This window comes from Hemitrygon akajei, chromosome 11 (genome assembly GCF_048418815.1).
Source record: "Hemitrygon akajei chromosome 11, sHemAka1.3, whole genome shotgun sequence".
NCBI lineage: Eukaryota > Metazoa > Chordata > Chondrichthyes > Myliobatiformes > Dasyatidae > Hemitrygon > Hemitrygon akajei.
The window spans coordinates 51,779,128-51,794,657 of NC_133134.1; the positions used below are offsets into that span (position 1 = coordinate 51,779,128).

The 15,530-nt window shown below is 41.2% G+C and overlaps 1 protein-coding gene across 2 annotated transcripts in view; it reads left to right on the forward strand.

The window, feature by feature from the left end:
• Positions 1–15,530, forward strand: part of llgl1 (LLGL scribble cell polarity complex component 1) — a 92,830-nt gene that overhangs the window by 36,682 nt on the left and 40,618 nt on the right. For both annotated transcript variants that reach the window (XR_012100784.1, XM_073060852.1), the window contains exons 3-4: positions 5,543–5,624; positions 10,169–10,299. Coding sequence is in view for 1 of the 2 variants with exons in the window: in XM_073060852.1 (XP_072916953.1) it covers positions 5,543–5,624; positions 10,169–10,299 (213 nt within the window). In the remaining variant the exon portion in view is untranslated. The remainder of the gene's footprint in view (positions 1–5,542; positions 5,625–10,168; positions 10,300–15,530) is intronic.

A 15,530-nucleotide genomic window follows, 5' to 3' on the forward strand; every position in this document is an offset into this window, starting at 1 on the left:
ATACTGTGCTTCTTTATTTTGGACTCTTCAGCCAGCGAAAACATTTAACTTGACATCAGCCGGATGCCAAAGCAATTCAGAATATTGCTTTAAGATTCCTCTCATTCCTAACTACTTTAAACCTGTTTGCAAAAAATCATTTGTCTTTCTAATTATTTGCTGCACACGCTCATTTTGATTTATACACAAGGGCACACAAATATATTTGAAAAACAGCATATTTATAAATAGTTTTTGTTCCTGTTAGAGGTAAATCTAAATGTACCCAATTAACCAGTTTCCTTTATCTGACCAGGTGGTCACAATAACAAAAAGTAGATTTGACAAATGAGTTCCCCTTTCATAAGAGTTAACTCCACTTAATCATATTCTCCTTTTGCAACTAACTTAATCAATTCCAGCACTTTCATGGTATCATTTTTGTAGTTCATTGTTACATGATCTCATCTTGCTTATGGAGCTTATTTACATATTTCCAAAATCAATGGAGGAATTTGAAAACTGGGCACATCTCAAGAATTTTTGGGTCTGATATCCTTGCAGGAAGGTTTGCTTGTGCTGCTTTGAGGTTTTTGAATAAACATTACAGAGGAATAGGAAGTGGTGTGTCAGGGCGGCAACTAGAGTGGTTGCAGGGAAAGCAGATGTTAAGCCTCCATTCAAAGATGGAGACAGAAAGGTTGAGTGTGGTGGGACTAATGTTCTGGATTGCATTTATTTCAGTGCAGGAAGTATTGTAGGTAAAGCATATGAGTTTAGAGCATGGCTCAACATACTGTGGCTGTTAAGGAGACTTGATTGCAGAAGGGGTGAGACTGGCAGCTCAGTGTTTTGGGCAACAACACACACAAAATGCTGGTGGAACACAGCAGGCCAGGCAGCATCTATAGGGAGAAGCATTGTCGACGTTTCGGGCTTAGACCCTTCGTCAGGACTAACTGAAAGGAGAGATGCTAAGAGATTTGAAAGTAGTGGGGGGAGGGGGAAATGCGAAATGATAGGAGAAGACCGGAGGGGGTGGGATGAAGCTAACAGCTGAAAAGGTGATTGGTGGAAGTGGTACAGAGCTGGAGAAGGGAAAGGATCATGGGATGGGAGGCCTACGGAGAAAGAAAGGGGGAGGGGGAGCACCAGAGGGAGATGGAGAACAGGCAGGGTGATGGGCAGAGAGAGAAAAAACAAACAACTAAATATTTCAGGGATGGGGTAAGAAGGGGAGGAGGGGCATTAACAGAAGTTGGAGAAATCAATGTTCATGCCATCAGGTTGGAGGCTACCCAGCCGGTATATAAGGTACTGTTCCTCCAACCTGAGTGTGGCTTCATCTTGACAGTAGAGGAGGCCATGGATAGACATATCAGAATGGGACGTGGAATTAAAATGTGTGGCCACTGGGAGATCCTGCTTTCTCTGTCGGACCAAGTGTAGGTGCTCAGCTAAACGGTCTCCCAGTCTGCATCGGGTCTCACCAATATATAAAAGGCCACACCGGGAGCATCGTGTTTACTCAGTGTTTTGGGGTTCTGTTTTAGACATGACGGAGGGGGATGTATTGGAGGGGAGGTGTGGCATTGCTCCTCAGGGAATATATCACAGCAGCCCTCCGATAGGACGGACTGCAAGACTTGCTTACTAAAGAATAAGATAAGAAAGAGATGACCATATTAACGGGTGCATAGATCTCTCAGTGGTTATCAGGATTTAGAGGAGCAAATTTATAGCAATATAGCAGATATTTGCAAGAAAAATAAAGTTGTGATTGGTGATTTTAACTTCGCACTTACTGGGATTCCCATACTGTAAAATAATTTGTTAAATGTTCAGGAAAGGTCCTTTGATTAGTATAAGAGGTCCCAGCTAGAGGGGGCATGATACTGCATCTGATTAGGGTGCAAGATCCAGTAACAGAAGTTTGTGTTGGGGACTGTTCATGATTCTATTATTTTAAAGATTATTATGGAGAAGGATAGGTCTGGTCATCTAATTTCTATATTGATTTTGATGGCATTAAAGAATCTGGCAGCTGTGGATTGTGATAGGTTGCCTTCTGGCAAAGGGAGGGTATGATAAGTGGGGGGGGGGGGGGGACTTCAAGAGTGTAATTGAGAGTAGGGTTTGTATCTTCCTGTTAGGATATTATATGTAAAAGGCAAGGCTAATGGGTTTAGGGGTGCCTGGTTTTCCAGAGTGGCCTCGGTTAAGAAGATGCATAGCAGGTATAGGTAACAAGGAGCAAATAAGGCACTTAAGTATATCACAGTGGATAGAGGGGAACAGATGAATGTTATTTACTTAGATTTCCGGAAGGCATTTGATAAGGTGTCACTTACAAGACTTGTCCATAAGATAAGGATGCGTAGAGTTAAGGGTGATGTATTAGCATGGATGGAGGATTGGTTAACTACGTAATAGAAAGCAGAGTTGGGATACATGGGTGTTACTCTAGTTGGCAATCAGTGGTGAGCAGTGTGCCTCGGGTCGGTGCTGTGCCTGCAGCTGTTCACTATATACATTAACGATCTGGAAGAGAGGACCAAAAGAAGTGACTGTATCAAAATTTGCTGCTGCTGATTCTAAATTGAGCGGAAAAAGCAAATTGTGCAGAAGATGCGAAGTGTATGCAGAGTGATGTAGATAGGTTAAGTGCAGATCAACGATAGATGCAGGTCAGTGGGATTATGCATTGGGCCCCAGGCCCTATTTCTGTGCTGTCACACTCGACACTATCAGATCTAATGTTTCTTCATTCAACTCGTGCAATCTCAACATCCTGGCCTTGTGGATTTGTCAGCCTTTAATTCCATTAGTTCTTCCACCTCTTGTCACTGAAAGTTCTCTGCTTTAAGTAGCCTAGTTTGCTGCTGTTTTTGGGTTTTACTATTGTTCTATATGTGAAGATGGGACAAAATTCTTAATGAACATCTCAGCTATTTCTTTATTCTTCCTCAGATTTTCCTGCCTTCGCTTTTCAATTATTGTTTACTTTTGTTTTTGCATACTTGTAAAATTCTCCAAATTTGTTTAGTTTTTCCTGAATTCCTTATTTTCAGGTTTAAAATTTTTTGTAATCCTTTGGTTAATGACCATTGCATTCTCCAGGTTTACACTCTGCTTCACACCACAGTCTCCTTTTTATGTAATACCATTATTAATTTTAGATGGCCACTCAGAGTACTTTAGTTCTTTTATTTTTCAATAGTATGTAATTTCATTCAGAATTTTTAAATTTGCATAATTTGCCATTAGCAAGTATGATTTCCTAACTCGTGATAAAAATGCCCCTCATACCTCCCTTGTGTTATGTCTAAAATTAGTTTCGGGCTTGAGATGAACATAGTGTCTCTGCTACCCTCGAAGTTAACCCACTGGATAAAAGTGATCATAATTAATCCTGTTTCATTATACAAGACCTAAAATAGCCTCTTGGTTTGTATGCTACATTTTATTCTAGGCAATTTCTAGAATCTACCTGCACCCAAGAGGCAATTTTCAGCCTCCATTTAACCTACCAATCTGGGCTTTGGGTTAAGAATCCGGGAGAAATCTATGGTCATGGAGCGAATGTACAAACTCCATATGGCCTGTAGTAGGTGTTAAGATTGAAACCTGGGTCTACAAGAGTCTGCAAATGCTGAAATGTGGAGTAGAAGGTAACTTGCTGCAGCATCTTAGTGAGGAGGATTTGGCGACGTTTCAGATTGAAACCTGATGCAAAGTTGAACCCAAATCCGTTGTAATTCTGAGGAAATAACAGGCAGGATAGACAAAGGAGAGTCGGAGATGTTGTATACTTGGATTTTCAGAAGACCTTTGACAAGGTGCCGCACATGAGGCTGCTTAACAAGATAAGAGCCATTATATCACAGGAAAGATACTATGAATGGATAGAAGATTGGCTGACTGGCGGGAGACAGTGGGTATAAAGAGGGGCCTTTTCAGGTTGGCTTCCAACAGCTAGTGGTGTTCTGCATGGAAATGTATTGGGACAGCTTCTTTTTGCATTCAGTATTATTGATTTGGATGATGAATTTAATGCTGTTGTGGCCAAGTTTGTGGACAAAACAAAGCTAGGTGGAGGGGCAGGTAATGTTGAGGAAGCAAGAAATCTGCAGAAGGACTTAAAAACAGTTTGGGAGAATGGGCAAAGAAGTGGCAGATGTAATTTAGTGTAGGAGCATGTATGGTCATGCACTTTCGTAAAAGAAATAAAGGCATACTGTTTTCTAAGTGGGAGAATTTAAAAATCAGGTGCAAAGAGTTCTTCTGCTGGATTCCCTGAAAGTTAATTTGCAGGCTGAGTCGATGATTCAGTTGTGTCATTTAAGGTAAAATTGGATAGGTATATGGACAGGAAAGGAGTGGAGGGTTATGGGCTGAGTGCGGGTAGGTGGGACTAGGTAAGATTAAGAGTTCGGCACGGACTAGGAGGGCCGGAATGGCCTGTTTCCGTGCTGTGATTGTTATATGGTTATATGGAAGGCAAATGCAATGTTAGCATTCTTTTTTTTTTGAGAGGACTAAAATATAAGAGCAAGGATGTAATGAAGCTTTATAAGGCTGCACTTGGTGTATTGAGAGCTGTTTGGGGACCCTTGCCTAAAAAGCATTGTGCTGATGTTGGTGAGGACCCAGAGGAGTTTCTCAAAAATGTTTCTGGGAATGAAAGGGTTAACATATGAAATGTGTTTTAATGTTCTTGCTGTAATTTAGAAGAATGGGGTGGCGGGGGGGATCTCAATGAAACCTGTCGAATATTGAAAGGCCTCGATAAAGTGGATGTGGAGAAGGTGCTTCCTGTAATGGATGAATCTAGGACCAGAGGGCACAGCCACAGAATAGAGGAACGTCCATTTAGAACACATCAAGCATTTCCTTAGCCAGAAGGTGGTGAGTCGGTGGAATTTATTGCCACGGGTGGCTGTGGCTGCCAAGACATTGAATGTATTTAAAGCAGAAGTTGATTAGTTAGAACATCAAAGGTTACAGGGAGAAGGCAAGAGAATGTGGTTGAGAGGGTTAATGAATCAGGCATGATGGAATGGCAGAGATTATTCAAGGGCTGAATGGCCAAATTTTGCTCTTGTATCCTATGATCTAATGGACTTTTGATCTAAGACACTGGTTCTCTTCACCCACCTGCAGATGATGCTTAATCTGCTTGAAACCTGAATAGTTGGTGTTGTGGGTGTAGTTGCTCAAATAGCTGCACTATTGTGCTTTCGAAGGACAATGGCTTTTGAAGTGTTTTCTGGTGATAAAGTGAAAGGCAGAGAGGCATCATTTAAAATTCAGGGATCAAACTTGGCTGCTAAAGGAAAAGGGTGATTGGAAACTCAGTGGTGGGTAAGTGGAACCAGGCATGGTCAATCCATATAGTACTGTAGCGTCTGATGGGCAGTGTGATAAAGTACCTTCAAACGTGATGCGTTCCTGCTCTGGAGTTCTCAAAGCTGAATGTAGAAGAGCGGGACTGTTCTGAGCACAATTCATTTAATTATGGTAATTTTATGGGTGTTTATTCCTTGACTTTTAATTTTTAAAGCTATGGAGTTCCAGGCGTGGAGTTTACAGGGCTACACAAAGAAACTGGCACAGTGACGCAGATGCACTTTCTACCTGGCCAGGTATGCCAATATTCATTGTGTAAATAGAGGCACACCAAGGAAAATGGTTTTGCAAAAAAGCCTTATTCTGTGTCCCTTAGAGGGGTTTGGAGAAGAGGTTCCATGAAATGTGTTCCTGTTGTACAGGAACCCACCCCAACCCACCCTTCCACACAGCCTGCATTACTTACAGTCCTGTTTGGGCAATAGAAATTTCCCCTTGTGGTATTCACAAATCGCTAAAAATGTGTGAGATTTAGTTTAGAATAACATTTTGTGGTAGGAAGTATATATTTTTAACATCTGATTTAGTCAAGCTAGCACAGATAACACTGCCACGAAAATTACCAGGGCAAATTTCTGGGGATGTGAACTTCCCCACCCCATGCCACCACCACTTTTTCCCCTTTTCCCCCAATACAGGTCACCTGTGATCTGATTGTGGGGGAAATGGCAAGTAAAACTTAATGAAAATGTGAATATCACAAAGAAAATTAGCAATATTTGCTCCCAAATAATAAGAGCTAAAGATGAAACCAGTACTTACCAGTACAACCAGCAATTGACAAAGTAACACTTGTTTTGGTTTAACTCACACAAAATATTGGAGGAACTCTCAGTTCAGACAGCATCAATGGAAATGAATAAATTGTTTGTTTCAGGCCAAGACCCTTCAGGACTGAAAAGTAAGAGGGAGATGTCAAAATTAAAGGTGGGGCGAGGCAAGGGAAGACGAGCTAGAAGGTGATGGGTGAAGACGTGGCTGGGAAAGGTAAAGTGATGGGGAGGAAGGAATCTGATAGAGGAGAATTAGGGAAGGAGGGGCACCGGAGGGGGAGGTGGTAGCAGATGAGGAAGTGGTAAGAGGCCAGAATAGAAGTAGTGGTAATGGAGAGGAAGAAAAAATTACGGAAGTTGTTTGTGCCATCAGGTTGGATGCTACCTATAAGAAAGAAGTGTTGCTGATCCGCCCTTATTGGTCTTGTTGTGGAAAAGAGGCCGTGGACTGGCATGTCTTTACAGGAGTGGGGATAGGAATGACAATCGTTGGCTATTGGGGAAATTCTTCTTTTGGCAGATGGAGCAGAGGTCTACTACAAACCTCTTCCCCCTCCTCCCATTAACACTCTGCTTTCTGCAGGGTTAACTCCCGTTATTCCCTTGTCCATTCATATCTCCCTCCTGGTGCATATCCTTAGACATACTTTATTGATCCCAGGGGAAATTGGGTTTCGTTACAGTCGCACCAGCCAAGAATAGTGTAGAAATATAGCAATATAAAACCATAAATAATTAAATAATAATAAGTAAATTATTCCAAGTAAGTCCAGGACCAGCCTATTGGCTCAGGGTGTCTGACACTCTGAGGGAGGAGTAGTAAAGTTTGATGGCCACAGGCAGGAATGACTTCCTATGACGCTCAGTGTTGCATCTCAGTGGAATGAGTCTCTGGCTGAATGTACTCCTGTGCCTAACCAGTACATTATGGAGTGGATGGGAGACATTGTCCAAGATGGCATGCAACTTGGACAGCATCCTCTTTTCAGACACCACCGTCAGAGAGTCCAGTTCCACCCCCACAACATCACTGGCCTTACGAATGAGTTTGTTGATTCTGTTGGTGTCTGCTACCCTCAGCCTGCTGCCCCAGCACACAACAGCAAACATGATAGCACTGGCCACCACAGACTTGTAGAACATCCTCAGCATCGTCCAGCAGATGTTAAAGGACCTCAGTCTCCTTAGGAAGTAGAGACGGCTCTGGCTCTTCTTGTAGACAGCCTCAGTGTTCTTTGACCAGTCCAGTTTATTGTCCATTCGTATCCCCAGGTATTTGTAATCCTCCACCATGTCCACACTTTCCCCTTGGATGGAAACAGGGGTCACCGGTGCCTTAGCCCTCCTCAGGTCCACCACCAGCTCCTTAGTCTTTCTCACATTAAGCTGCAGATGATTCTGCTCACACCATGTGACAAAGTTTCCCACCGTAGCCCTGTACTCAGCCTCATCTCCCTTGTTGATGCAACCAACTATGGCAGAGTCATCGGAAAACTTCTGAAGATGGCAAGACTCTGTGCAGTAGTTGAAGTCCGAGGTGTAGATGGTGAAGAGAAAGGGAGACAGGACAGTCCCCTGTGCAGCCCCAGTGCTGCTTACAAGTGAGAGAAATGCCATACCTGCCCGTTCACCCCATCCCTCACCTCCATTCATTGCCCTAAACAATCCTTCCATGTGAGGCAACACTTGACCTGCAAATCAGTTAGGGTGCTCTATTGGTGAAGCCCCTTGTACATCTGATGTAAATTGAGGGATGGCTTTGTCGAGCACCTCTGCTCGGTCAGCCAAAATAGAAATTTCCTGGTAGCCAACAATTTTAATTCCTATCCCCATTCCCATTCTGACATGTTGGCCCATGGCCTCTTCTGCCATGAGGCCACTCTCAGGGTGTAGGAGCAACACTTCATATTATATCTAGTTAGCCTCCATCCTGATGGTATGAACATCAACTACCCCCTCTCCCCCCCCCTTCCAGTCCAGAAGAAGTGTCTCTGCATGAAGCCTTGACTGATTCATTTCCATAGTTGTCTAATCTGAGTTCCTCCAGCATCTTGTGTTATTCTGAATTTCCAGCTTCTGCAGAATCTTTTGTTTATTGTTTTGGTTTGTAATTCATTATTGTCAGAATAGGTGAAGATCACATTGTCAAGTTCTTATTATAGCATACATTTACTGTGCCCATTTTTAATTCTAAGATGTAAGAATGTTATTCAGCTGCTGGAGTCATTTGCGTTCCTTCTCAATGTCAAAGGCTGTATTGAGAGGAGTGACTGCAGGTGTTTGCCATTTGAAGAGACATCATATGGTATTAAACAGACAGTATTATCAAGAAAGCAGATAAATAAAAGCTGGGATATTTGTGTTCAAGTTAGGATGAATATTGTAAAAAGTTTTTTTGCAAAAGCAATAAAGATAACCCTCAATATCTAGTGACATCATGAAGTAGCATACTCTATTTTCAGGCAGATGAAATAATGTTATACCAAATGGCATTTCTAATCTATAATATCTGAATTTGAAATAGATTAATGAGAGTGAAGCAGACTATCATGGAGCCATTGGCTCAATTTAAACAGTGACATACTATGTCTCAATAAACAAAACATTTAATGTAATAATGGGACAATACAATCAGTGCACACAACTGCAGCTAGACTGATAGACGCAAGGAATTAAAAATTGATTTCACTCTAGAACTCAGTTGATCATTTCCTGGAGAAACTCCTGCAGATTTGCTAGACTCAAACTCTGTTTCATTGTTCACTCAAACAAGACTGAAAATCTCATTTGAGAAGTGTCATGCTAACAGAAGGAAATTGTGATTTAAAAAAAAATTATATATATATGTATAAAAAATAATGCAGCACCTCGGCTCTCTATAGGCTAGAGAGGGGATTGTGTGCAGGGTCTCTTCCACAGTTAACTGTCTCTCACTAATTTATTCAGTACTGTGCACGTATGCAAGTTAGCAAGCAATATTCACTTTGCTTTCCCTGGAGCTGTATTTCCCTGAAAACTGGGCTCAGGACAATTGATGCCCAAGGTGAGGCAAGCACATTGGAGAGAATTGGTTTAAGACCATAAGACAAAGGAGCAGAAGTCGGCTATTCGGCCCATCGAGACTGTGCCGCCAGTTCATCATGAGCTGATCCAATCTCCCCTTTAGTCCCATTCCCCCGCCTTCTCACCATAACCTTTGATAGGTATGAGTAGTCAGTGCATCAATCTCTGCCTTAAATACGCCCAATGACTTGGCCTCCACCACCCCCCCGTGGCAACAAATTCCATAGAATTTTAAAAGGTAAATTAAAAATTAATTAATTAGAAAATTAAAAGGCAAAGTTCTGTTGCTTACACCTATAAAAGCACTAGTCACCTCCTCTTTGTATTTGAAATGAAAGTAATTGATGGGAATACCCAGTATGGTGGAAATCGTCCACGAACAGAAAAACAATTAGCATTTCCAGTTGGTTATCGTTTGGAACTGGGAAAATTAGAAAATAAGCATAGTTAAATCTGAAGACGGGATGGAGAAAACAAAGGCATTGTCTGGTGTTCTGGGGATGAAGAGAAGATGGAAGACACTGATTGGCATTGACTTAAGAAACCCTGCAATTAATGGTAGCTAATAATCTAAAAATGTAGAGAATAGGAGAGAAGAGTCCTAGTGTTTCTGAAATGTAGAACACAGCATGCCTTAAATCTAAGTAAAGTGGAATGGTGGGGAAGTTCAGCAGATCAGACACTAATCAGTGTCATCAGTCTTGGTCCCCATTGTATCACAAAATTCCTGTTTATTCTATACACCATTACTGGTTGTTTTTTAAACTTGAGTTTTCTAAATTGTCCCAATTCTGAAGGATCATTGAGCAGAAACATTTTATTTCTTTCTCCACTGATGCTGCTTGATCTGAGTATTTCCAGCATTGTTTTTTTTTTGTTTCACACTTCCAGTAAGTGTAGTTTTTTTTGTAATTCACCATGATTCACTTTTTCTCTCTTCCCAGGGCCGCCTACTGTCTTTGTTGGATGATAATACCATTCACTTGTGGGAGATTAATCAAAAGAACAACTATTCTTTCCTGGAAGAAGTCCGAACTTTCAGACTTCCTGGGCGGCCAGGATTCGATGGCGCAAAGTACAAAAACCTAATAATTTCTTTTGATGCAAATAGTGAGAGAGGAGTGAACGATGAGCAGGTTGTATGATGAAGGCAAATAAGAATGGCTCTGCTTGAATCTATAATCCTGCTTTTGATTCTACTCTTAAATCTGTTGTAGCGGTGTCTTGGGCATTTAATGCCCATTGCTCTGGGAACAGAGGGCATTAAGGGTTATGGTAGGAGTGATGGGAGTAGTGAGATCACATAACCAAAGGTAGGTGTTGGAAAGGGTGTTTGACATTGGAATTGCTGGACTATGGACAAAGATTTAGAAGGGAGCTGGGAAAATGGCAAACATTAAGTTATCAAAGTAATCTGATGGGGAGGACTAAATAGCTTGGCAAATTCCAAATGAGGAATGTTGCTGTTTTGGAGTTCCATGTTTGGGCCACAACATGGATGTAGAGAAAACTGATGCTTCCAATGTATGAAGCTTATTTAAAATTGAGTAACAAACAGTCTTTTTTTGAGCTAATCTACAAAACATCGTGCATCATATCAAATTCCAAAACTTGTCAACAATTTACTAAAAATGAAAAAGCAAAAATGTGGGGCTAGAAAAGTATTCATCCTCTTTGTAATTGCTGTGCTAACTTTCTCGGGTATAGTACTGTATATTACCTTACCAACTCACCCAATTTGATGTACGGTACTATGCAAAAGTCTTGGGCAACCAAATTTTTGTCAATTTTGCACCAGATATTTATTTCTTGTCTTTGCATTAGTGTGTGTCACAGAAAAGAACAAATTTTAGATTCCAAATATTTTCCAAAAAATGAAATGTTAGATTTTTAAAATTTCATTAATGTTAAGTAATAAAGGCTTTTAAATAAAGGCTTGATGACCTTGTAGGTTTATAGCCCAGTGTATAATTAAACAAAACAAACAGGTACTAATGATCAATGACATAATGAGTTGACTGAACTAAACTGATTAATTGAAACAAATGGGTGTAGGAGGAATCAAACTGGGCAAAGACAACCAAACTAAAAGGTGAGGGTGTGAGCAGATGTGACAGTTTAACCTTCAAATCATCAACTCTTAGACTGTGCTAAGAGTGAGCATAGCAACAAAACACAGTGGTCATCCTTGCACTGGCAAGGTCTATCCCAAGCAGAAATTTCATGGTGGACAGGAGTTTCAAGATGTGCTGTCCAAGCTCTTCTGCAGAAGAACAAAGAAACAGTCAAGGTTGAGGACCAGAAATGCAGTGTGGTCATCCATGGAAACTGAGTGTAGCAAACAAGAGATGCATCAAACTGACTTCTCTAAATTGGAAATCCAACTCTGTTATTAGCTCTAAACTCACCAAAATTACAGGAACCCAAGTACAGCCCTCTACAGTCTGAAGAAGTCTTGTCAGAAGTGGTCTTCATTGAAAAGTTGCAGCCGGAAAGCCATTCCTCCAAAGTGGAAACTAGGCCAAGATACTTGCTACACAAAAATAAGGACTGGGGTGCTGAACAAAGGCAGCAAGTGCTCTGGATTGATGAGTCAAAACTTGAAATTTTTGGCTCAAACAGGAGTCAGTTTTATCTGTAGAAAAGTTGGAGAATGCTACATGAATGAGTATCTGGACCAACAATGAGCAGGGCAAAGGTTCCCTGCAGTTTTGAGGCAGCATTTCTGCAGATGGAGTTGGTAATCTAGTCTGAATTAGTGGAATTCTCAATGTTGAGAAGCCAAGCAGACTATCAGGAAGGTGTCTGATCCCGCAGGGAGGCAACTTCATTCTGCAGCAAAAAGGAGAACAGTTCTGCAACAGACTGTAGATACTGTAAAGATGTGGAAGGTCTTGTGGTCAAATGAGACCAAAGTATAACGTGGCTTCATCACTGAGCAGGGCATCTGGTGTAAATCTAATACTGCACATCAGCCAGGTAACGCCATCCTACTGTAAAGTATGGTGGAGGTAGCATTGTACAGTGGAAGTGCTTTTCAGGGGCAGGGAGTGGAAATCTGGTCAGGATTGATGGGAAGATGAATGTTGCTAAATACAAAGATGCTGGATTTAAAAACCTGTTGGCCTCTGCTAGAAAGGTTAAACTGGGGAGGAAATTTGTCTTTCAGCAAGACAACCACACTGGTAGAGCAACCGTAGAGTGGCTTCAAATGGAAAGAATACTGGGGTCCTTGTTGGAGTTGTAACCCTGACCCGATCAAACATCTCTGACAAGACCTCAAAATTGCTGTCCACTGCTGCTTCCCAACTAACTTGGCACAGCTTGAGCAACTTTTTTTTTAAAAGAGGGATGGGCAAATCTTGCTCCATCACATTGTGCAAAGATAATAGAGACTTGTCCAAAAAGATTACTGGCTGTAATAGTCGCAAGAGGTGATTCAACTGCATACTGAGCAAAGTGGAATGAATAGTTTTGAACTGCTGGCATTTCAGTTTTTGATGCTTTACAATTTCCCCTGTTTTTTTTAAATTTGGGCTCTTCTGCGGGGGAAGGGAGGGAATGTGATTCACAAATAAGTTTCTCAGTTAAATTGATCAAAGTCCCTTTTGTAGTATTCATTTGTGAGCAGAGTTGGGAACTGAATACTTTTACAAGGCACTGTATTTATATAATTTAAAAATAAACACCACAGATGATACACAGGTGATTATGGATGATGGCACTCTAATCTGCTCACACTTGGATCCTAGCCCAGTGGTAGATCATTCATTGAAAGTCTTATTTGTTTTATTCTTCTCTCCCTTCCCCCCCCCCCCCCCCCCCACCAACACTGGGTTTATATAGGGAAAATTAAAATTCGTTGCTGCAGAGATAGCAGTTAAACATTTCAGCCTAGTGCTGTTTGAATGCTTCTATCAATTTGTTGCTTGTTTTGCCTCCAATCTAATAAGTGCCTTGCCTCCACTCAAGCTCTGTGTTTACTCAGTTTGACTCAACAGTCGGAAAGCTAGTTTCACTGTTTCTGAACATTGGTTATTGCATGAATCTAATTTCCCTTGCCAGTTCCCATCCAGCTGCTAATCACCATTCAACTCAATGCACAAGGCATCAAAAAATTTTAACTACTCCAAAATACAAAAATGTTTTTTAGTCTGAACTTGTCTGCAGGGATCTGCTTTCAGTTGGAAATTGGCTGCTGAAATCTTGCATAAATCATCCAGTGACGCAATATTTTAATCACAATTCCTCTTGTGTGAAACTAATCTTCAGCCAGTTCAATTCATTCCATGTGTTGTCAGTAAACAACAGAGCTCTGGGTACAATGAAGGCAGTGCAGTCAGACCACATCCTGTCTGTTCTGCTAGAGGTTTGCATTCCAGAATGTAATGTGCTTCTCGTCTAGTAAAGATACAATATTGTCATTATACAGTTGTGGAAAATTATCCAGGTATGAACTGTCCATAAAGTAGTAAATCCAACTGGCTAATTACCAACCCGTCACTCTGCTCTGTTATCAACAAAAGTGATAGAATATGTCACTAACTCCACTATCAATTGGCACTATTGTCTGTCACTGGTGATTTGGATGTGGCTAGAATTATTTATCTTAAATTCTCGTTCAAGCTTTGATCCAAACGCGAATCAAAGATCTGATTACTAAGGCATGAAGACATCATTTGATTATGTATAACATTCAGGAATCAAACTGAAAACACTGGCAATTGAGGGAAAAATCCTCCCTCCCTTGACTGGAGTTGTACCTCGACAAAGGTGGTATTGCTATTGAAGGTTACAGAGAACTAGAATGAGAGGTTGAGTTGAACATAGGTCAGCTATGATAAATTCTCTTAGCCCATGGACTTTGCAAGAGTTCCTCAGGGCCATATCCTTGGCCCAATTATCTTCCATTTCACTTTGCATTATCCAATGAGAAGTGGGAGTGTTCTCTAATTCTATAATGTATTAGTTTAATAAGCTTGTCATAGTCATAGAACACTACAGCACAGAAATAGGCCCTTGGGCCCATCTAGTCAGTGCCAAATTTTTAATCTCCCAAGTCCTATTGACCTATACCTGGACCACAGTGCTCTTTACCCCTCCCATCCATGTATTTATCCAACTGCTCTTAAATGTTGAAATTGACTGCATCCATCACTTATACTGGCAGCTTGTTCCACACTCGCCATCTATGAGTGAAGAAGCTCCCCCTCGTATGCCCCTTAAATATTTAACCTTTCACCCTGTACCCATGACCTTTAGTTCTGGTCTTGCCCAACCTCAAAAACCTGCTTGTATTTGTCCTGGATTGGTACCCCCCACTGCAGAAAATTGTAATCTCAACCAGTTCCATCAGTTTCCCCAGCACTGAGGAGATCTTCTAAAGGCAATGCCTCAAAGGCAGTGTCCAACATTAAGGTCCCCCATCACCTGGGACATAACCTCTTCTCATTGCTAAAATCAAAGTGGAGGCACAGGAGCCTGAAGATTCATTCAACGTTTCAGAAACAGTTACTTCCCCTCTGCCATCAGATTTCTGAATGAACAATGAACCCATGTGCACTACTATTCTCTTTTTGCACAACTTATTTAATATATTTATTATTATGATTTATCGTTTTTATTATGGATTGCAATGTACTACTGCAAAACAAATTTCTCTACATATGCCAGTGATATTAAACTACTTCTGATTCCTATCTATACCCTCAATATATCTCTATAAAATCTCCTCTCATTCTCCTTCGCTCTCGGGAATAAAGTCCGAACCTTGTCATCCTTTCCCTGTAGCTTAGGCCCTCAAGTCCTGGCAACATCCTTGTAAGTTTTCTCTGTACTCTTTCAATCTTGTATGTATCTTTCTTGTAGGTAGGTGACCAGAACGGGACACAATGCTCCAAATTGGGCCTTCCCAACATATTATAGGTTAGATTAGATTCAACTTTATTGTCATTGGGCTGAGTACAGATACAAAGCCAAATGAAATGCAGTTAGCATCTAACCAGAAATGCAAAGAACAGTGTTATTTACAGAATAACTGGGAATAAAAAAAAGTGCTACAGCACACAAATATAAAAGTACTGAGACAGTACAATATAGGTGCAATACTGCTTAGCACTGTGATGTGAGGTTCAGCATGGTCACAGCCTCAGGGAAGAAGCTCTTCCTGAGCCTGCTGGTGTGGGAGCGGAGGCTCCTGTAGCGCCTACCGGATGGGAGGAGTGTTTAAAAAGTTCATGGTTAGGGTGAGATGCATCCTTGATGATGCTTTTTGCCCTGCCCAAGGAGAAACTGGACACCTGGAGA